Raw genomic sequence first — 23,141 nt, forward strand, 5'->3', positions numbered from 1 at the left:
CCCCTTATTAAGTGGGAAACGGGTCATTTGAACTTGGCACAGGAGGTCAAGTTCAAAATTATTCAAACTTGTTCAAAACCCACACCATCGTTATCCTCTGGTCATAAACAGTATACTTTGACCTATTTATGACACACGGTTATGGATTTATAGGCAAAAGTAACATTTAAAAAACAGAGATTAATAGGGAAGATGTGTTATTCTTATTTTATAGTAAAAGCAGTGATTCACAGCAGGCAATAATGTATGAATGGAATCTACAGAAGAAACGGAGGCTTGTAATTACCATGGCGATGCTTCTGATTGCTGGAACCTTTTGGTTTTACACCTTGCTTTTAGGTAAATAATACAAGCAAAATTTACCATTTACGATTCTTTCTTGCTATATTACAACATAAACTTTTTTTATATTACATACAAAATAAACCAAAGAAAGCGAAACAAAGTTAATTAAAAATAAACAACAAACAACCCACTGCTCTGTAATTATTATATATATGATGTCTGACGAACAAAAAACTTATGCATGGGCCATGCCATTTTGATGGGCTGTTCATTCTCACATATGAATATTCATGCCTTTCCATGCTTTTTTTGTACCATGCCGTTGGTCAGAGCCTTGACATGTTCAGCGCGTGTTCATGGGTAACCCATGGGCACGAATCGCGGTCAATGTCAAATTCTCTCTACGTCCATGCCCATAAATATCTTTATCAAGGGCGTCAAATACATTGTTATGGGTCCAACATTTACCCCCCCCCCCCATGAATACTTGATAGAGGATTTTATGTCATGTTCATGTCTAAAGAATCGGAATGTCATTACCAGTTTAATAGCATGAACATGTCATGATCATGGCATGATTTGCATAGCAACCAGTAGCGAATGTTTGGACTACCCATGATTATTTTTTGGCCTGTTAATACTAATAGTTAGACTTAACTTTGCATGTTCATTAATTATACCCTTGACAATCTTTTATATATTGTAAAACGATAAATTCTGTGAATTTTCTACGTTGTCCGCTCCTTCATTTTGTACGTGAAGAATCGTGAATACTGACTATAATAAGCGACCTCGTTCCATCATAGTAGAGTGATTTAGAATAGATAGACAAACGTACGATCACAGCGTTCGGAAATCACAACCTATTTGACAAGGCACTTACGTACTTACGGACCTTCTTGTGCTCGGATAACATTATAACCTCTTCCCCCATATGACGGTATCTGATCACCGGTCATCTCGGGGTATGGAAACTAATTCATGGTGTGAATGCAAAAAAGTCGTATTGTTTTTAAATGTTTTTTTTTTTGCCTCATGTTACATTTTGAAATACATTTTAAGAGAAATCCAAAATTTGAAATTGTTCATTACATGATCAAAGTTGGTGCCGGGAGCATCTCAAGTCCCACTAAGTAGGTCTAAGTAGATTGAAAAATAGATTGAAATGTTTTTTAGTTTTCACTCTGACTCTCTTTGTAGACTGATTTCACTATCTAATAGTGTTACTCCTAATGTACTGCCAAATGACATATGTTGCATATGGGATTTCAAACTATTTTAGAGTGAACATTTTCAATCTTTTGGGACGGCAGAAGATTGAAAAACAGTAAAAATCAATCCTTTCTACTGAAAATTCAATCCAAAAGGATTTGCCCCTAACTTTAATCGCTAAATGATTGTAACAGATTGAGGCACTCCTATTGATTGAAAAAAAAAGTTTGAACAATTCAAATCACCCGACTGAATATACAGTCGAAAACGATTGGTCCCTAATTCGGGACGGCGAGATTCAATATTCAATCGGGCAATTTAAGAGAGCATGTAGCGTAATGCATATTATCGTGACGTAGCTTCTTGCATTCTACCTGCATTAACTTAATTGTCATTATTCTGAACGTTAAAATATATTGTAGGATAGACTTTAACGAGGGGAGTTCATAACAATTAAAAAGTCGTTTAAACAGATCTAAACTTGTCCGACGAAAAACACGCTATATTGTTAAATAATCTTAAACATTTATTACATCATATTCTAATCTTTGCTGATTTTTCTATATAAAACAGGGATTGGAAGCACACAGACACAACAACACCGTGAATGGACATTAACAACCTCCAATATGACAAGCCATAAAACCAACTCAACTGTACCTCCACATGAGAAACCATTACGAGTAATTATTGTGACTCAAATGAGATCGGGATCCTCTTTTACTGGAGAGCTTTTCAATCGCAATGACGACTTCTTTTATCTGTTTGAGCCGCTCTCTGATTTGGCACCAAAGTTTTTCGAAAACAGAACAACTGAACATGCTTATACCTATATAGAGCGCCCTCTCTCCGATTTTGTTCAGTGCAATTTTAGAGATCCGTGGTGGAGTATCAATGGCTTCAACTCAAAAAGGCAATGTACATTCAGTACACAAATACAAACGTCGCCGTTATGTCACTTCAATAAAGCAATGGGATATTTGCCTTTATTCGAAAAAATGAACCATAATCACATTCTGGAAAATCTGTGCAACAATAAACAATATGCTGCGATGAAAGTAGTTAGATTGGAACACATCAATTATCTGGAAAATATATTAAAAAATGTATCTATGAATGTCAAAATCATTCATCTAGTTCGGGATCCGCGAGGAGCATTTAATTCTAGAAATGAGATGTGTCACAGAGTTCCATTTGTGAAATACTGCTTAAACATGTCTTATACTTGTGAAAGACTTGAACAAAATACAAATATATGGTTAGACACACCCATGTGGCTACAAAATAAGTATATATTGATCAGATATGAGGACCTTGCTATGGAACCATTACTATACGCTGAGAAAATTTACAAGTTTCTAAACCTTCAGCTGCCAAACTCTGTTAGAGATTGGATCACTGAAAATACCAAAAGTGACAGAGACCTTCGTTGGTGGTGGCACACACGGAATTCCCGTCGAGTAGCTACTAGATGGAGAAATGAGCTTAAACTAAGCACAGTTCTTGAGATACAGTCGCAATGTAAACTAGTTATGGAGAGACTTGGGTATAAAACTGTCGAAACTGAAGAAATGTTGCGAAATTCGAATTATTCTGTCTTAGAGCCATTGAAAACTTTTACAGCGTGATCAAAAAAAAAAAAAAAAAAAACCTAGATGGAGGAATGAGCTTAATTTAAGACTTGGGTATAAAACTGTCGAAACTGAAGAAATGTTGAGAAATTCGAACTGCTATGTCTTATTAGAGCCATTGGAAACTTAAACTTCATCATCCATGACATGGCGAAAGGCTTGAAGTCTACAGGGTGTCCATGAAAGAACTGTATCGTCGGAAACTTAATTGTTTGGGTATTTTAACGTCACAACTAAACTAAACTAAATACTTGCTGTGGTTGGCAATGAATCAGCTATCACATACTTTTTGAATTATGACAATTGACCACACCGTTCTTGAAATATAAAAATTTTACCGGCCACGCGCATTAGTAAAATCGCCCTTTTTTTCGCGTTATTCCCGCTGGATTGAGTAAATTTCACTTTTTTACGCTGTTTTATTTTTCCTCCGATCCAGGACATACAAATCACACATCTGACATCGTCAGAAGTCAACATAGCCCAAAACGTAAATTTCAATAAAAATTATTCATCTGGACCACAGTGCAACCTCCCTGAAAGATGAAAATTTTGTCTATTCTTGCCACAGATACACAAAATTGAAGTATAAAAAAATTAATCAAAACCACATTCTGTAATAGGTTTTAAATTTGGGAAGGGCTTTGAGACGAAATATTGTAAAGATGGCCTAATCACTGCGCATCATCAGCGCATGATGCTTCTTTTGTCATTGAAAGATATTGACTCCGTGGAAAGGCTTGAAAATGAGGAAGTTTCGTATTTTTTTTTTTTCAAAAACAGAGGGGTCTATTGTCAAAATTCAAAAAGTATGTGATAGCTGATATGTTCCTCAACATCATCAGTTATTTAGTTACATTTGGTTTATGCGTTTAAAGTACCCAAAACAACCAGTTCCCGACGATAAAGTTCTTTCAGGGACACCCTATACTAAAAGAACAGACCTATTTTATCTTCTTGGATATTTCAAAAGCGTTCGACAAGATTTCCCCACACACGCTTGCTCATGAAAACAGAACATTACGGCATTTGTGGCTCCACACTTCTTTGGATACGACATTTCCTAAGCAATCACACACAGCAAGTTATGGTGGATGGAAGACTCATGAATCACATGTTACATCAGGTGTTCCGGATGAAGTCTCCTTGGCTCGCTCCTATTCTTGATTTATACCAGTCGGTATACGTCATTCATATACACGACTCTTCACTGACGATCTTGTGCTGTGCCGGAGAATTCAATCTAGTTAAGGGGACTCGATCTTTTGTGCGTAATTATAGAGGGCCATGGGATTCCCGACTTACGCAATTACATCATCACATCAGTGTCTTTATTATTTGTTTGAAACCTTTCCCAAACGTTCGTGCTCTTTATGCATAAAACGGCTAATCTATCTTTACAAAACGCGTCTTTTTTTAGTAAGCAAAAGGCTAAAGATGGCATTATGAGATTTATCATTTATCATTACACGCCTCTGCTCAACTGCCACCGTGGCTGAGCGGTAAAGCGCTAGACGCGTAATCAAAGGAAGTTCCGAATCGCTGGTTCGAATCCCAACGAAGCCTGTGGAAACTTTTTTTCTTCAAAATTCATGATCGCATTCCGAAATGTGTCACTTGTCGGTAAATCACGTATCGTATCCTTAAGACAGCAACTTGCTGCAGGAAGACATTGATGCCTTGCAGAAGTGGGAGGACAAAGTCGGCCCGGTCAATTTTGTTTAATTTCGTGTTTAGAAAATATATAACATAAGCTTTAAAATGGTATATTATTTGACTTTAAACTACCAAAATGGTACCTTTTTTGGATATACATGTGTCTCTTTTTCCACAAATATCAAACAGTCATAATTGGCGGTCATTTCAAATCACCCCAAGTCAACGAGGTTCAGGAATATCCTCTCATTGTTAATTGTTGGTTCTACATACCTAGGCAAAATACAATGCTTTATAACCCACCACTTCAACAGGATTAGCCAAAACAAACAAAGACTGCAGCTATTTGATGTACACCGTTGAGTAATCTTCTTTCCTCCCCCCACACCCCACTTAATCAATGTTGTTTAGTGGCCGAAAAAATAAAGGGAACATTAAAGAGGGTATTATAAACTAATACTTTTGTTAGCCGAATCCAAGGAAATACTACTCACGAATCTGAGCTTTCGCCATCTTGGCTGATGGCTTGATCACAGATCAACTGGTCAACTGCTTTCCCCGCGAGACTTGGTTGCTAAAGACGTATCCTTGTTACCCGGAAGTGATGTTGATTTTAGCAGTGGGTCATATACATGATCTAGAAATTGATGCACTATAGTGGGCTGATAGTGCATCTATTAAAAAAAAAAAAAAATTACCCCAATATGGTTCAGTTTTGAAATTGTGATTATTTTTCTAAGTGTAAGGATACTTTCTTGGCGCAGTATATGACATCCCGTGTAAAGGTTGTAATAAATCCTATATAGGAGAGACTGGAAGGCCACTTGGGGGTACGAAAGAAAGACGCCGAAAATATTGCTACTAAAAACTTTACTAGAGCCAGCAGAAAGCTTTCCACCATACAACAGCGCAACTAGGCAATAACAGACCTTGTCTTGTTAAATATTGAAAAAGCATTTGATTATGTGGAGCATGATAATTTATTTCAAGTTTTGGAGGCATTTGATGTTGGAAATAATTTTATTCAATGGGTGTACACATTTTATCGTAATAGAAAAAGTTTCATTTCAAACAATGCGTTTTTATCTGATGAAATTTTATTAGAACGAGGTATATTTCAAAGTTGTCCGATTTCGCCTTTATATGTGCGCGATCGAAGTGTTAAGTATTTGTATAAGGGGAAATGACAAAATTAATGGCATTAAGATTGGAGATAAAGAAAAAAAGGTTAGTCTTTTGGCTGATGACACAACTTGTTTTTTTACATGGATATTTGGAATCATTTAGGAATCTATTTGATACTCTTGAACATTTTGGCAAACTCTCTGGGTGCAAAATAAATATGTCAATGTCTGAGGCTATTCACATTGTAAGGTTCAAAAGGAATGAATCAAAGCCATGTAGTGATAAAGGTCTATATATTTGGAAAAATATTTCTTTTAAAACACTTGGTGTTCACTTTTCATTAAATATGAATGCATAGTATGAGCCTATTTTCTCCCCGAACTTACTCAAATTCAACGAATTCTGAATTGTTGGCGTTCAAGGAATCTGTCCTTAGTTGGTAAAGTTGCAGTGATTAAGAGTTTGTTATTACCACACAGCTTATTTATATATTCCAATTCCAAAGGTATTCTTTAAAAAATTGAATTCATTGTTGTTGTTTTTTAAATTTATTCGAAATGGTGGAAATTACCGGGTAAAACGAAACTACCTGTTGAACGATTACAGCAATGGAGGGTTACGCATGATTGATGTTGAGGCTTTTTCCCAAACTCGAAAACTAGTTTGGGGCAAAGCTTTGCTGGATTCTAATTGTGATGATGTTTGGAAACATTCCAAGCATTCAAAATTTCAGACTGACACATCAGCTTTATGGAAAACAGATGTTCCAAATTGTGTTCTTGCCGGTGCCATGTTAAAAAAAATACTCAACTGGCTGAAACTCGTAGGGTTTGGTACGTGTATAAGAAGAAAATAAAAGAGAATCTTAATTATAATGATTATTTCCTTCAGGATTCCATTTAGTGGAATTGCAATGTTCGTTTGAAAACCAAGAAATGCTTCTTTTATCAAGATTGGTTTGATCATGGTACACCCTTGAGGATCTTATAATTTATTAAATCTTTTAAAGATCTTGTTCTTGAATTTGATATCTCTATTAAAGACAGAAGAGAGTAGAACTGTCTTTTGAAAGGAATTTCGATTGACTGGTTTTATAACCCCCCTAATGTTCAAGAAAATATTTTTGATAATATGGTTGAAAGCCTATTTGAAAGTGGAAAAATTGCTAAGTATTCATACACTATTTTAAAAACACAGCAAACTTTTCTTGCAGTATTGAAACTCAACTTAGGCCTTTTTACTTTAAAATGTTTCACAGGACAATTTGCAAAAACAAGTACCTTCATAACATTGGTAGAATTGATTCCCCATTTTGTTGTATTTGTAATAATTCTGAGGAATCCTTGGTGCATTTATTTTGTGCTTGTGATAAAATCAAATACTTGTGGAACAGTCTGACCGCCGGAATTTATTGAAAGCAAAACTGGTGATAATCAACTACCAGAAAATGTTTGGGATTAATGTCTTATGTCTATGACTCTGAGCGCATAATCTTATTCAACTTTTTTTGTATTATGTTTGAAGTTTTATATTCATAGATGTAAATTTCAAAAGACTAATCCCAGTTTCCAAGCTTTGCCGAAGAATTGCCGAAGGTAAAGGTAAATTGGGCAAACATTTCAAAAAGTTTACGTTTGACCCAAATGATGATTGAAGTCACTTTGCCTGCCAATCTGTTTTATTTGCATTTCATGGTCATATACATGTACATGATATACCACTTATGGACACGTGACTTTGTGTGACCTTCAGTGACATTTCCCGATAGTAGTAACAAGGGGGTGACACTAAATTCACGGTTGTTCTATTAGCAACGCAAATCCTATGAAACATGCCGCTGGTTTGCTAGATAGAAAATGAGGCCAGTTATCGATCCGTTATAGCTCGTTAAGAATAATTCATATTCGACCCCTTGATCATGTTAATTGAGATTGGCAAATAACAACGTTGTTAGTTTAGCGAACTTTGCCTGTTCAATGAGAGCATAGCGCGCCCCAATACACCTGGGCACAAACCAGGTGAAAACGATCCGGTTTATGAAATGGCGGACAGGTATTTCCCATCAGGCACGAGTGATATGTTTTTCCAAAAAAATCTACTAATTTGATATGAAATGACATGTTTCAATAGCAATGTCATGTTTCATAGGATTTGCTTCGTCAATAATACGAAGGAAATACGTGACAGAGGCAAGGTATGAAATACAAGTAGTATTTGAAGTTACGAAAACCTTTGACATTCCATCTGACCTTCCATCGCGGCGCCATATTCGTCCATGTGTTTGAATTTATGTTCTCAAGTAAAATAAAACACCAATCTGCACTAATCGGACAGAATGTTACTTGGCTACGAGCATGAATTATTGATTTTATTCGGATATAAAGAAATGCACAGTTGATTACGACGTGTGCCAGCCATGCACCAATACTCCAAATATTTATGGTAATTCTGACTAATATGGTCACATGTTGACATATCATGTGTTCAGGAAATCACGTGGCAACATTTTAAGATTTCAGGCTTGTTTACTAGTTAATTGCCATTTGTACTCTTCATTATTTATCTTTGTTTATTAACAAATCGTTTAAATGCTGATAAATCGTGGTTGGCTGCCCATGATATCTGTTAAATTCAATGTTTTATGAATGTAATTCTACCACGCAGAGGGGGGTCACGCAGCAGAATTTCACACCACCTGACTTGGCTAGATTTCGAAGCTCTGCTCTTCAAATTCACGTAAATTTCAAAGTTTATACACTTAATAAATTTAATACGATACTATTTTTTATATCCAACTGGTACACGAAATATACTAGCTTATTACCTATACAGAAAGGTGATTATCAGTCACTCAGCAATTTGACATGCCCGGCATATCCAGTCATCCTCCGTCTGGCTAACATGACTGTTGCCCTCTATAAGTCTGGGCACAAATTTCAATAACAATACGCTATTTACATATCAATGCGCCTCATGCTAATTTCTATTGCCACTTCCAGGCATTGTTCCACGGTAGTAAGCTCATTGGTTTATGCATAAATCAACAATCCGTGACGGTAGCGTGCACTTCGCTTTCTTTGTTACTTACTTACGGGTCACTAACCAATGATTGCAGCATAAAGCATATGGCATATCAAAATCAGTAACCAGTTGTTGCTTACTTACTTTCTTGTCTGGTTATTCATATCACTGCACATCACGTCTATTTTGTCCCGTAATAAACTTTTTAGGCTGCGTCTTAAATTCAGCGCCTCAAGCGGTGACCTGTTTTTAATTTAAAATCGTAGCGGCTCTGTCATTGGTTATTATCAAACAAAGCTATCACCTCAATTCTATACCAACCACGATTAGGGGCACACTTAGAAACTTGCTTGAGAAAACTTCGAAATTCTTTTGATATGGTAATCTACAGAAGATCTTATCTGATAACACATAGGCCTACATGATTCTACTATACTATGTTAAATTTTATAAGACGGATTCAATTATTATTTCTTCTTCACGAAAGAAAAAGAAAATTATCTGAATTAAAATTCTGACGGGGTTCGAACCCACAACCTCCGGTTTCACAGTCGAGCGCTTACACTACTGTGCTAGCAGTTCTGTCAGAAATGATTTTGTTCATTAGCTCTTATTGATTACGAAATTAAGCGCATACACTTGAAATGCTATTATCGCACTTGTCTCTTTATAGCCTACTGAATCTCCAATCAATAATGAACCTTGCCTCTGACTATGCGGTTCCTATGCAATATCAGTAAAAATGCATTATACTCATGGGGGGGAGGGCACTTAACACAAATGACCATACGGGTATGCTCCCCCGGAAAGACCCTCCTTTTTGGATTTCGCAGCTCCGAAAGACCCCCTATATTTGACCAAAATAGAACTCCGAAAGACCCTTGATTTTGATAAATAAATATTTAGCTCTATAAAGACCCCAAAATTGTTCATTCCTCATATTTCTGGGATTTTCAAGCAAAAAGCCAAGAAAGACCCTTGATTTTGACTGTTTGCAGCTCCAAAAGTCCCCATATTTTACTTGTTTGCAGCTCCAAAAGACCCCCTTTTACTGGTACGCCCGCATCTCCCAAAGAACCACCACCTAAACATTCCGGGGGAACATACCAACCAAATATTGTTGATGTGAATAAAGTGTTGATAAATAGAAACTAAAAGAATAGGTTTGGTACAATTTTCAAGCCTTCCTATTTATTTTATTATTTCGTTTATATCGTGCCTTTTGTGGATGTAAGGGCTTTTGCAACAAAATAAATTTACCCCTTTTCTAGAAACCATCTTTGCAATCAAATTCGAACCCATATTTTGCACTACTTTATGTAACTTGACTAATGTTTTCAAGAGAAAAATTGAAATATCTGATTTACTTTTATTAAATTCGGCAAAATGGCATTTTTTTAGTATTTCCGAAGCTACAACTTTTGTTAATCAAAACGATTTTTTTCAAACATAGTGACCCAAAGACAGTTTCTTTTTGGTTTTAATAGGTAAAGATTATCATGGCTAGGAATATACATCAAAATATTTTGACATGCCAAAAATATTCCCCTTTATAGGCCTACCATTTGAATTTAGGCCTATCCTGACATGTTTCTACATCACATTCGCAATATCGCCAAAAAAGCTTCCCCCTATAATTCAACACCCTGGGATAAGCATTGCATCACATCACCCCCTCCCCCGCACCTCATTCTGGTGCGGCACTCTTTTGGTGACAGATCGAATGGAACAATAGGGTGTCTTCGGGTTACAGAGCATGTGCTCGTAAAAAGTATAGGGTCTGTGGGTGACAGCGACGCTGAAAAGGGGGGTCTTAACAGCCCTACATACTAGTACGCGTCACCTCCAAAGTGGGAGTGTCCCCCCGAATCAGTCTGACTAAACTTCTTTGATTGATGCAACGACCGGCCGTGACCCAAATTATGTAATCACTTCGATGTCGAATAAACAAAATACAACACTGAATTGTATATGTATAAACCTATATAAGGGACGCACCATTAGATATCAAGGTGGGGGGGGGGGGGCTTGGTAGTTTTTTGGAAAAGAAATTGTCACGCCATCTGATAAAAAAAATTTGCTTCACCTCAGAGCCCCCCCAAAAAAAAAAACATTGCACCACCACGGACCTGAAAAAAAATTTGGTGGCAAGGGTGCTCCAGTTTTCATCAGGTATATTAATTTTATTTTAGCTTCAAACTGGCAAGTATTTTGTTCGCATTTGTTTGTGAAAGGTTATTCTGTGAGTGAATACACTTGATTCACTCCACTTCAAAGATTTTCCCCAGAGTCCACCCCAAAGTCAAAAAGAAATCTATGCCACGTGATGATGGGAGCCATATGTGGGGTCAGTGGATGGATCAGAGTATGGTTTTGGTGAGATATCCTCACATGAACCTATATTTTGAAGAAAATAATCACAAGACATGGATCTCCTTTGAAAACATTCATGAAAAAAACATGCTAAAACTCACCATTTGAACCAGAAGCGTACCGGTACTAACCAGCGGGGGCAGAGTGCTCCCTGAAAAGAGTGCCCGCAAAACAAAAAATGAAAGAAATCGGGAAGGCATAGGGTCAGTCCATGTCGAAACAGATTGAGTGTACACCCACCCTCTTGGATGTTGCTCTCCTTTGGCTCAGGGGTACCTTTCATGGATCCCTAGGTGAGGTCACAAGAAAAAAATTCAAATTCCATTTCGTTTGCGAATGGCGGGCAATCAAAGTTTGGCGACCTCGACCAAAATTGTGAATTTAAGGGTCCAAATGACAAAGTGCTCTCTTTGAGGGCACTTTCTTCTTAATTGAATCAGTTGTGATCCTCTTTTTGAATGTGGTCACTCACTGGCTGTGTCTGAAATACCTAATGCCAAAAAAGATAGATTTAGGAATTTCGTTGGGATTTCAGAGGGGGTCAAAATCAGCACTTCGTACTGTTCAATCAAATTATCTTGATTTTGAAGGACCCATGATAATGTCACAGTGCACTTATAGGTCCTAATTATGTTCAGAATGGATTAACCATATGCCAATGTCTATGAGCAATTCAAAAAAAAGAAAAATTTCTAGACCCCTACAGAATTTTAGGCCACCCCTAAAGTGGTTCAGCCACAAATGGCACTTAAAGTCGGCAAATTTTGACCCCTAATAACTTTAGGTGTACACCAGATATGAATTTCTAGTCTTTTGCATCTGAAAGAATGTAGTTTAATGTTACTAGGAACATAAGATTTATTTTGTATTTTTTGTGTTTTAGTATTAAGTTGACGCTTTCAAAAATAGTCATTTTTGCCTAACATACCATGCATACAGGATACGGTACAAAATGCCAATTTTAGTATGATATTTTTTTATATTTTTGATCACTTTATAGCCATTTGTATTATTTATCCTGATATTTCAAGTTGCTCTTGAGCCAAGTAATAAGAAAAAACTACTTTCTAATCCTCTGTATGGATTTTTAAGGGGGTCAAAAATGCACTTCCTGGCAACGATGCACATGCAAAGTACAGGTTATGGGGTCAAATTTTCAGAATGCTCCCAATTATGTCAAGTAATATATCAAATTACTCGTATGGTCATGAGGATTCCAAAAATGTATAGTTTGTTATGTGTCAGACATTTCTGGAGGGCGCTATGACGAAAAATGTTCATAGGTCAACGACCTTTTGAAAGTATCAAAACACAAAAATACAAAACAAATCTTATGTTCCTAGTAACATAAGACTACATTCTTTCAGATGCAAAAGACTAGAAATTCATATCTGGTGTACACCTAAAGTTATTAGGTGTCAAACTTTACCGATTTTAAGCGCCATTTGTGGCTGAACCACTTTAGGGGGCCTAAAATTCTGTAGGGGTCTAGAAATTTCTCTTTTTTGAATTGCTCATAGACATTGGCACATGGTTAATCCATTCTGAACATAATTAGGACCTATAAGTGCACTGTGGCATTATCATGGGTCCTTCAAAATCAAAGATAATTTGATTGAACAGTATGAAGTGCTGATTTTGACCTCTTCTGAAATGCCAACGAAATTCCGAAATCAATCTATAGTTAAGGAATTAGGCGTTTCAGACACAGCAAGTGAGTAAAAAAAAAAAAAAAGAGGGTCACAACTGATTTAATTAAGAAGAAAATGCCTCTCAAAGAGAGCGCTTTGTCATTTGGACACCTTAAATTCCCAATTTTGGTCAAGGTCGCCAAACTTAGATGGCACGCCATTCGGAAACGAAATTGAATTTGAATTTTTTTCTTGTGACCTCACCTAGGGGTCCATGAAAGGTACCCCTGAGCCAAAGGAGAGCATAATCCAAGAGGGTGGGTGTACACTCAGTCTGTTTTGACATGGACTGACCCCATAGGAAAAGAAAGGGGCAAGGAGCCTGTTTCCCACCAAAATTACCCCGATCATGCACCAAAATGAATGTAAAATACCAAATTTTTGCGCGCGCGCGCGCATTGTCTCAATAAAAACATTTTGGCCCGGTTTTTGGAAGCTCAAAAACTCGAATATTTTGTATTGAACCATGATCTTTCTGACATAAACATTCAGAGAACACCTCAAGGAAATATGAAATGTCCCATATATATCTTTACTTTAAAGTCGAAGCTGCAAGATAGCCTGAATAAAATTTAAATTTGCCGGCCAAAAATGTGATATTTTTGAACTTTTTCTTGACCACTTTCATGGAAACAAAAACTTACAAGAAACCTCGGTAAAACTAACGATTTACAAGGAATTTCAAGTCTCAAAAGAAAATCTATCCGTGTTATTTTGCACACAAAATAGTTCTTGTCTCAAAAATCCAAAAGAAGAATGCGTTTTATCTGTACTTTTTATAATAAAGCTTCGGGACTTTAGGTCTCGAATTTCGTACCACGACAAAAGAAGTACAGTACATACATCTGACACAAAGCATACATCCTTTTGGCCTGATATGGAAACGTAATTAGAAGGTAGCTATTGTATTCTAACAATAAGATCGGGGTCAAATAGCTTACAAAAGGCTCCTCCGATTTATAGTGATCTACAATCAATCGGCAAGCTGCGAGTTATTGATTTTTAACATAAGAAACTTATACCACAGGATACATTGCATGTTTTTACTAACACTGGTCACACACTTAGCCATGCATCCACGGCCTTCAAGCTATTGTTAGCTATTGTTATGAGCATGATGAGTGTGTTCATCCATGCCTAGCCATGCATCAGAAAGTTGCCACAGTTACTCGCTATATGCCCAAGGCCAGCACCCGTACATTATGTGTATTCAATTATGTATACAGTGAGCTACATTGGGCGACCCATGACAAGGGCGGTGCGAAGCAGAGAGCGTGATTTTCAAGTGCCCAGAAAGGCAAAATTTCATAAATATTCATGATTTATTTTTTACTAAATAAAAAATATACATATTCATCTTGGTATTTTTGCCGGTAACTAAAAATGATTGACAGTTTTATGCGTAAATAAGATGGGTTGGAAAATAAGGTGGCGCTCGGTGTATTTTACCCACAGAAGTCCTGTGGAAACTGCATGTACGTACGGTCTAAGTCGAAAGCTGTTGTATCAAATAAGCATAAACACTCGGTAACTAAATTCTAAATGTGTATTTTGTCCCGATATGAAGGAATATTTCTAACTTTATTCACATCCCTATATCTTAACCACGTTGCACCCAAACAGTAAACACCAGGTTGAAATCTCATCTCCTCCCAGTCGTCATAAGCGAATTATAAGTATGAATTGAAACCCTCTAGAAGTTACCAAAGTATACCGCACATGGCGCTATTTATAAACCTGAAAGATTTCTAGCACAGGTCGAATGCGAAAAAGACGGATGTGACATATGCTTCGAGGATCTGCATAATGCTACATGTAGTGTTTGTGGATTATAATGATGCACGTTATATTTTATGTGGTATAAATTGGGTTGTAACATTATGTTAGAGGTATTGGTACATGCTTCTATTAAAAAAGAATGAAACATTCTGTCATGTTTGCGGCTTCACATGTACAACCTCAATAGGTAGGTAATAAAGTTATTTTGATTATATACACAACATTTTACTCCTTTTTGGGATTGAGCACTTTATTCAAAAGATAGTCTAGCTTGAATAAAATGTTGTTAATACGCTCCTGTTTTGCTGTTGAGCACTTTCTGACTATCTCTGATAAACAGACTGACTCTGAATAGACTTTGGCTGTGTTGACACTATATGGAATGTATATTCTTTCACATTCCCAAGTGATGGTAGTACACGATTATGTCAGAAATTAATATTTTGTTCTGGGTCTGATTATTCGGACTAATGGTAGTCCACCCAAAGCATTTCATCGTGTCGTCTGACGATTGCCTTTTAGGCATGAAACTCAGAGTAACGACTACCTATTCTGGAAGGTCTGTTCTTTGAATTTTTATTTTAATTATATATCATTATTTTTGTTGGTATTTTTGAAAGTGAACGTAGAAATGTAAAACAATAAAACAACTTGAATTTAATTGTATTGTGAGTGGTAAGGCATTCGGGATGTGAATTAAGATTCGGCAAAACCCTAAACATTCGAGAAAGGCGCAGGATTGGTTGTTTTAGTAAATTTCCTATACTTAAGGTATAGGGAAATTTTACATTTCGCCACATATATAAATTGTACAAATAGCACAGATAGCTAGAAGTAAATGCAAAAGACAAGGGTTCAAAGGGCTTTAACGTACTGGCCATATAAGCAATTTTGAACTTAGATTATTTTTCTCATATCCTAGTTGCTTCCAATGATCGCTATTTGTGCAATTTGTGCAATTGGTGGAAAGGGCTTTAACGTGCCGACTATATAAGCAATTATGACATTGATCGCCAAGTCCCTTCTAGCCGTCAGCAATTTGTGCAATTTATGCAATTTTGAACTTAGATTATTTTTCTCATATCCTAGTTGCTTCCAATGATCGCTATTTGTGCAATTTGTGCAATTGGTGGAAAGGGCTTTAACGTGCCGACTATATAAGCAATTATGACATTGATCGCCAAGTCCCTTCTAGCCGTCAGCAATTTGTGCAATTTATGCAATTTTGAACTTAGATTATTTTTCTCATATCCTAGTTGCTTCCAATGATCGCTATTTGTGCAATTTGTGCAAAGGGCTTTAACGTGCCGACTATATAAGCAATTATGACATTGATCGCCAAGTCCCTTCTGGCCGTCAGCAATTTGTGCAATTTATGCAATTTTGAACTTAGATTATTTTTCTCATATCCTAGTTGCTTCCAATGATCGCTATTTGTGCAATTTGTGCAATTGGTGGAAAGGGCTTTAACGTGCCGACTATATAAGCAATTATGACATTGATCGCCAAGTCCCTTCTAGCCGTCAGCAATTTGTGCAATTTATGCAATTTTGAACTTAGATTATTTTTCTCATATCCTAGTTGCTTCCAATGATCGCTATTTGTGCAATTTGTGCAATTGGTGGAAAGGGCTTTAACGTGCCGACTATATAAGCAATTATGACATTGATCGCCAAGTCCCTTCTAGCCGTCAGCAATTTGTGCAGTTTATGCAATTTTGAACTTCTCGCCGGCAGGACTTGCCGTAAAAATCTTAACTCGCCGGCGGGACTTGCCGGAGCCGTATGATGCCTAGGATGATGATGATGAGGATGACAAGATGCTGATGCCTCAAATTAAGTATGACTCGGATGATTGGATATAATGATGATGCCTAGGATGATGATGACTCCAATATGATGCATAGATGATGATGACTCCGATAATGATGAATATGACGATGATGATGATGATGATGATGATGATGATGATGATGATGATGATGATGATTATGATGATGTAGACGACGACGATGATGATAATGATGATGACGACGATGATTACGCTATATAATGACAAAATGAATGAAGGTGTCATTTTATTAGCGATATTGAAATTAGGGGAGCCCCGAAAAGTTGAGTGTTACCGTAGTTACTGCGATGATGAGGAGGAGGAGGAGGAGGAGGAGGAGGAGGAGGAGGAGGAGGAGGAGGATGACGATGACGATGATGATGATGATATGAAAGCGGTTGTCGAAAGAAATGGCGAAGCGCGAGCCCGGAAAAGTTGAGTGTAACCGTAGTTAGGGTTGTTGACGGATTTTGTTTGCTTATAAACATCCTCGTACGTATCATTTCTTCCTTAAATTTTCTTTCCACCAATTGCACAAATTGCACAAATAGCACTAACTGGAAGCAACTGAGATATTGTCCTCATTGCTTTTATAAATTGCATAAATTGCAACACCTGTGGCTATTTCTACAATTTGTAAAAATTGCTTACGTGCATGGCTATTTGTACAAATTGCACACTTTCTTGCAACTGTAGGCAATTTGTGCAATTGACTGACATAAATGGCACAAATTGCAACACCTGTGGCTATTTATGCAATTTGTAAAAATTGCTTACATACGTTGCTATTTGTGCTATTTGTACAAATTGCACACTTTCCTGCAACTGTAGGCTATTCGTGCAATTTACTGACATAAATTCCACAAATTGCAACACCTGTGGCTATTTATGCAATTTGTGAAAATTGCTTAAGCAACTGGCTATTTGTGCAATTTGTGCTATTTATACAAATTGCACACTTTCTTGCAATTGAAGGCTATATTTGTGCAATGACCAATCCTGCGCCTTTATGAAACATTCAGGGTGAAGATGGAGTAATGCCTGCGAATAAAAGGAGAAACTAAACAATGAGTGTAATTTGACAAGTTTCGTTTGACTATAGGCTATACAATAATCACGGATAACCACTATTTAAGAAAATAGGTGTAGCTTAATGTGCATGTGATTGAATTCTAGTCAATATTATCATATTCAGTCTATCTATTACGTGCAAGTGGTATGTCCATAATTCGCTGGAATAGTGTGATGTCATAATACAGCCTGTATGCCTACTTTGGTTCAGTCATGCACGGTTCCGGGCACACACCACTAAATAATCGTCCCATTGAAATACACGGGAAAATACAACAAAGTAAGTTTGTTTTTCTACCCCATGTAACAACATTTTTAATATTTTTATCAAACCAATGTCTTAAATAAAGATTAAACTTTTATTTAAATTTAATTTTTTGGGACAAGTTAAGACAAACTTGAGATACCTGAATTTCAGCCGACACGCTCGTCTCCTTACCAGTTCGGGCTCATGATATTGTTCCGAGGCCTCATTACCCATGCACATATCTGAATTCTATCTTTTTTATCAAAACAACCAAGAGTCACTTCAAATTTTGGTTCCCTCAGGACGCCATTATATATTTCATAGGTGCTATTTTTACTGAACTATGAAGGGTTACACCAAATGCGGAAGGATTTAGTGTAGTGCACTCTTCTAAGAAAAAATATTTTTGATATTCTTTATTTTTGGAATCAGTGGTCAACATCCCAAAAAGTGTAATTGCTTTTTTATCGCTAATCACCCAAAGTTAGTAAAACAGGGCTCCAAACAAGCTCTGGACTGAGTGAAATATGATACTTTTCGCAATTTTCAGCATTCAAGGGCCAGAATTTCAGCCGACACGCTCGTCTCCTTACCAGTTCGGGCCATGATATTGTTCCGAGGGCCTATTACCCATGCACATTCGATTCAGAAAATTTTCTGAACAGATATGTAATGTTGAGCTCCTATTCTATCTTTTTATCAAAACAACCAAGAGTCACTCAAATTTGGTTCCCTCGGGACGCCGATATATTTCGCATAGGTGCTATTTTTTACCGGAACTATGAAGGGTTACACCAAATGCGGAAGGATTTAGTGTAGTGCACCCTTATAAGAAAAAATATTTTTGATATTCTTTATTTTTGGAATCAGTGGTCAACATCCTAAAAAGTGTAATTGCTTTTTATCGCTAGTCACTCCAAAGTTATAAAACAGGGCTCCAAACAAGCTCGGACTGAGTGAAAATATGATACTTTTCGCAATTTTCAGCATTCAAGGGCCAGAGCAACATTTTGACCATGTTAAACTGTATTTATAATCCCATTAACATCAGGAAAGTGACTTTGTTTACAAAAATTTATATACAATCACAAATTTAACATGACCGAAAAGCGACATGTGATCATTTCACCCCCCCCCCTCTTAGATCATGCATAATATAAGGACGTGTCAATAGGCATATGCCTTAAGTTTAGGGGGGGGGGGGTGTGTTATGGGTAGATAGAACGGTAATTTGACACTATAAAATGTTAAATTTCCAAGTTGCGTGTATTATTTTTGCAAGATCTAAAATTAAGAAACCCCATCATTAGAATTAATTGATAAATTTCTCTCTTGGGAATTGAACATTTGGTCATGAGATAAAAATGCCGTTATTTTGTCATCATTAGCCCATAATATAGTATGCTTTGACTTTAAATGTCTATTGAGACCCAATTAAAGGTTCAGTGATTATTTTCAAAACGGTTATAATTGAGTTTTGATCTTATAATTACATTTTGCATCAAAATAATTCCAAAGATGTTTCATTTTTTCAGCACCGAGATAACCAAAAGTGACCACTTCTATGATATTGGGGCCAAAATAGCTCAATTTCAAGCAAGGTCTTAAATTGTCAATTCGACGGGAACTTGCGTTTTGAAGCTAATTTCTCGTGCGTTTAAGAATGAAATCGCGTATTTGTAGACGGAAATAGAAAAACAGACTTTTTTTCTTTGCAAAGACATCAGTTTCAGTCAAAAATCTCAACTTTTTGGCACTTAAAATCAGGTATTAATCATGTATAAAAATGAGTCTTCGAAGGGCACACACCACTAAATAATCGTCCCATTGAAATACACGGGAAAATACAACAAAGTAAGTTTGTTTTTCTACCCCATGTAACAACATTTTTAATATTTTTATCAAACCAATGTCTTAAATAAAGATTAAACTTTTATTTAAATTTAATTTTTTGGGACAAGTTAAGACAAACTTGAGAGATACGAACTCCTGAACAGCGCCATCCCGAATTTCAGCCGACACGCTCGTCTCCTTACCAGTTCGGGCCATGATATTGTTCCGAGGGCCTATTACCCATGCACATTCGATTCAGAAAATTTTCTGAACAGATATGTAATGTTGAGCTCCTATTCTATCTTTTTATCAAAACAACCAAGAGTCACTCAAATTTGGTTCCCTCAGGACGCCGATATATTTCGCATAGGTGCTATTTTTTACCGGAACTATGAAGGGTTACACCAAATGCGGAAGGATTTAGTGTAGTGCACCCTTATAAGAAAAAATATTTTTGATATTCTTTATTTTTGGAATCAGTGGTCAACATCCTAAAAAGTGTAATTGCTTTTTATCGCTAGTCACTCCAAAGTTATAAAACAGGGCTCCAAACAAGCTCGGACTGAGTGAAAATATGATACTTTTCGCAATTTTCAGCATTCAAGGGCCAGAGCAACATTTTGACCATGTTAAACTGTATTTATAATCCCATTAACATCAGGAAAGTGACTTTGTTTACAAAAATTTATATACAATCACAAATTTAACATGACCGAAAAGCGACATGTGATCATTTCACCCCCCCCCCCCCTCTTAGATCATGCATAATATAAGGACGTGTCGACATGTGATCATTTCACCCCCTCTTAGATCATGCATAATATAAGGACGTGTCAATAGGCATATGCCTTAAGTTTAGGGGGGGGGGGGGTGTGTTATGGGTAGATAGAACGGTAATTTGACACTATAAAATGTTAAATTTCCAAGTTGCGTGTATTATTTTTGCAAGATCTAAAATTAAGAAACCCCATCATTAGAATTAATTGATAAATTTCTCTCTTGGGAATTGAACATTTGGTCATGAGATAAAAATGCCGTTATTTTGTCATCATTAGCCCATAATATAGTATGCTTTGACTTTAAATGTCTATTGAGACCCAATTAAAGGTTCAGTGATTATTTTCAAAACGGTTATAATTGAGTTTTGATCTTATAATTACATTTTGCATCAAAATAATTCCAAAGATGTTTCATTTTTTCAGCACCGAGATAACCAAAAGTGACCACTTCTATGATATTGGGGCCAAAATAGCTCAATTTCAAGCAAGGTCTTAAATTGTCAATTCGACGGGAACTTGCGTTTTGAAGCTAATTTCTCGTGCGTTTAAGAATGAAATCGCGTATTTGTAGACGGAAATAGAAAAACAGACTTTTTTTCTTTGCAAAGACATCAGTTTCAGTCAAAAATCTCAACTTTTACTTAAAATCAGGTATTAATCATGTCCATAGCATTTAAAAATGAGTCTTCGAAGGGCACACACCACTAAATAATCGTCCCATTGAAATACACGGGAAAATACAACAAAGTAAGTTTGTTTTTCTACCCCATGTAACAACATTTTTAATATTTTTATCAAACCAATGTCTTAAATAAAGATTAAACTTTTATTTAAATTTAATTTTTGGGACAAGTTAAGACAAACTTGAGAGATACGAACTCCTGAACAGCGCCATCCCGAATTTCAGCCGACACGCTCGTCTCCTTACCAGTTCGGGCCATGATATTGTTCCGAGGGCCTATTACCCATGCACATTCGATTCAGAAAATTTTCTGAACAGATATGTAATGTTGAGCTCCTATTCTATCTTTTTTATCAAAACAACCAAGAGTCACTCAAATTTGGTTCCCTCGGAACAGCCGATATATTTCGCATAGGTGCTATTTTTTACCGGAACTATGAAGGGTTACACCAAATGCGGAAGGATTTAGTGTAGTGCACCCTTCCTATTCGCCACTTGCACGGTTCCGCCATTATGCACTATGTGTGCGGGATAGAGCCTCGAACTGGCAGCATACATGAATGGGAATTGAACCAGTCATATAACATTCTGTGTAAGGTTACGTAATTCTTCCTTTCATGTATGCTGCCAGTTCGAGGCTCTCCCCGCATATAGTGCATAATGGCGGAACCGTGCAAGTGGCGAATTGACTTTATGTTGATCAAAAGAAGTTTACATCCACTTAAATGGCATTATCTCGAAAACTAGACAGTTTTAAGAGCTAAAAACCTGTCCAGTTATTGTAATTAGTAAAATAAATCATAATATCCTGCTTTCATATCTTAAAAATGTGAAGTTTTGTCAGCAATTATCATATTCTTTTTACCAACTGGTTGGTTTCCAAAAATCCAATTGGTCATGCTTTGTGAACATGGTAAACAGGGGACTGTCCTTGAGAGGTGCTTGAACCAAAACACTTCAAATTGTATGCATGGCTGTCTTTATCCAAGCTGATGATGTAATCACTATTCCAGCAAATTAAGGGTACATGTAAGCGGCACAAATTATGTTGATCATTTTTGGGTACTATAATGCCATTTATTTTAATTTGCACACAAAATAATGTACAGTTTTAATATTGGACATGGTTTTGGTGTAAATTTCACACCTGAAATTGGCTTAAAAGAATTAGTTTGCAAGAGTTGTCTATTACAGTGTGTCATGTCTCAGGTTGAGCGTAACGCCACAGAGTAGACCTTGAGAGGGCACGTGGCTCATTTGCATGGCAGTCGGACTTTCCATTGTGTTTGTTCATTTGTGTATGTAGAGCCACTCTTGGAACACATATGGAACTTAGGCCAGGTCCTCAGGTATATAGAGTCAGACGCTGTATGTACTAGAAACGCCTATATTTCTTAATTCCACGTTCATTTAATAACAGCATTAAATTTGCATTGCCCGGCGGCCCCGCGTAATGGAAAAACCTGAATTTGTTACATAATAAAAATTCCCTTTAAAAGGGGAGGCCAGCCTCAATGCAGAAGACGTCTTGTAAATAGTTTGGGTCACTGTGAAAGGCATTTTTTAGGATCACGCTTACATCCATGTTACATGACAGTTCACCAAACCATCAATGGTGAGAATATGCACACTGAAACAGCAAAAAACACTCCTGTCAACTCTTTAATTCATTACTCCAAATTGTTCTGTATTTTTGTCTTTACTGCTTTTTACCCATGCTTATTATTAAAATCAAGAAATACACTGCAGTTGTTAGTTAATTCGCTATGTTAACTCAACTATATGCACATTTTATTTTAAAATAATTTTATATTATTTCGCAATGTATAGTTTACTATAAAGTAGATAGTGGCAAGCACATGATAAAGGACTGATCATTCACTACAATCTTCACTTTTAAACTGTATTTTTTGAATGTGTTGATTG

General features: G+C 36.6%; 1 protein-coding gene across 1 annotated transcript; it reads left to right on the plus strand.

Moving 5' to 3' along the window:
• Window positions 1-225: 225 nt before the first annotated feature.
• LOC140135872 (carbohydrate sulfotransferase 1-like) lies at window positions 226-3,132 on the plus strand. Its single transcript, XM_072157522.1, has 2 exons — window positions 226-339; window positions 2,071-3,132. The coding sequence occupies exons 1-2, from the start codon at window positions 243-245 to the stop codon at window positions 3,123-3,125; spliced, it is 1,152 nt and encodes a 383-aa protein (XP_072013623.1). The 5' UTR covers window positions 226-242; the 3' UTR covers window positions 3,126-3,132.
• The last annotated feature ends 20,009 nt before the right edge of the window (window positions 3,133-23,141 follow it).

Source organism: Amphiura filiformis, chromosome 2 (assembly GCF_039555335.1).
Source record: "Amphiura filiformis chromosome 2, Afil_fr2py, whole genome shotgun sequence".
Classification (NCBI taxonomy): Eukaryota; Metazoa; Echinodermata; class Ophiuroidea; order Amphilepidida; family Amphiuridae; genus Amphiura; species Amphiura filiformis.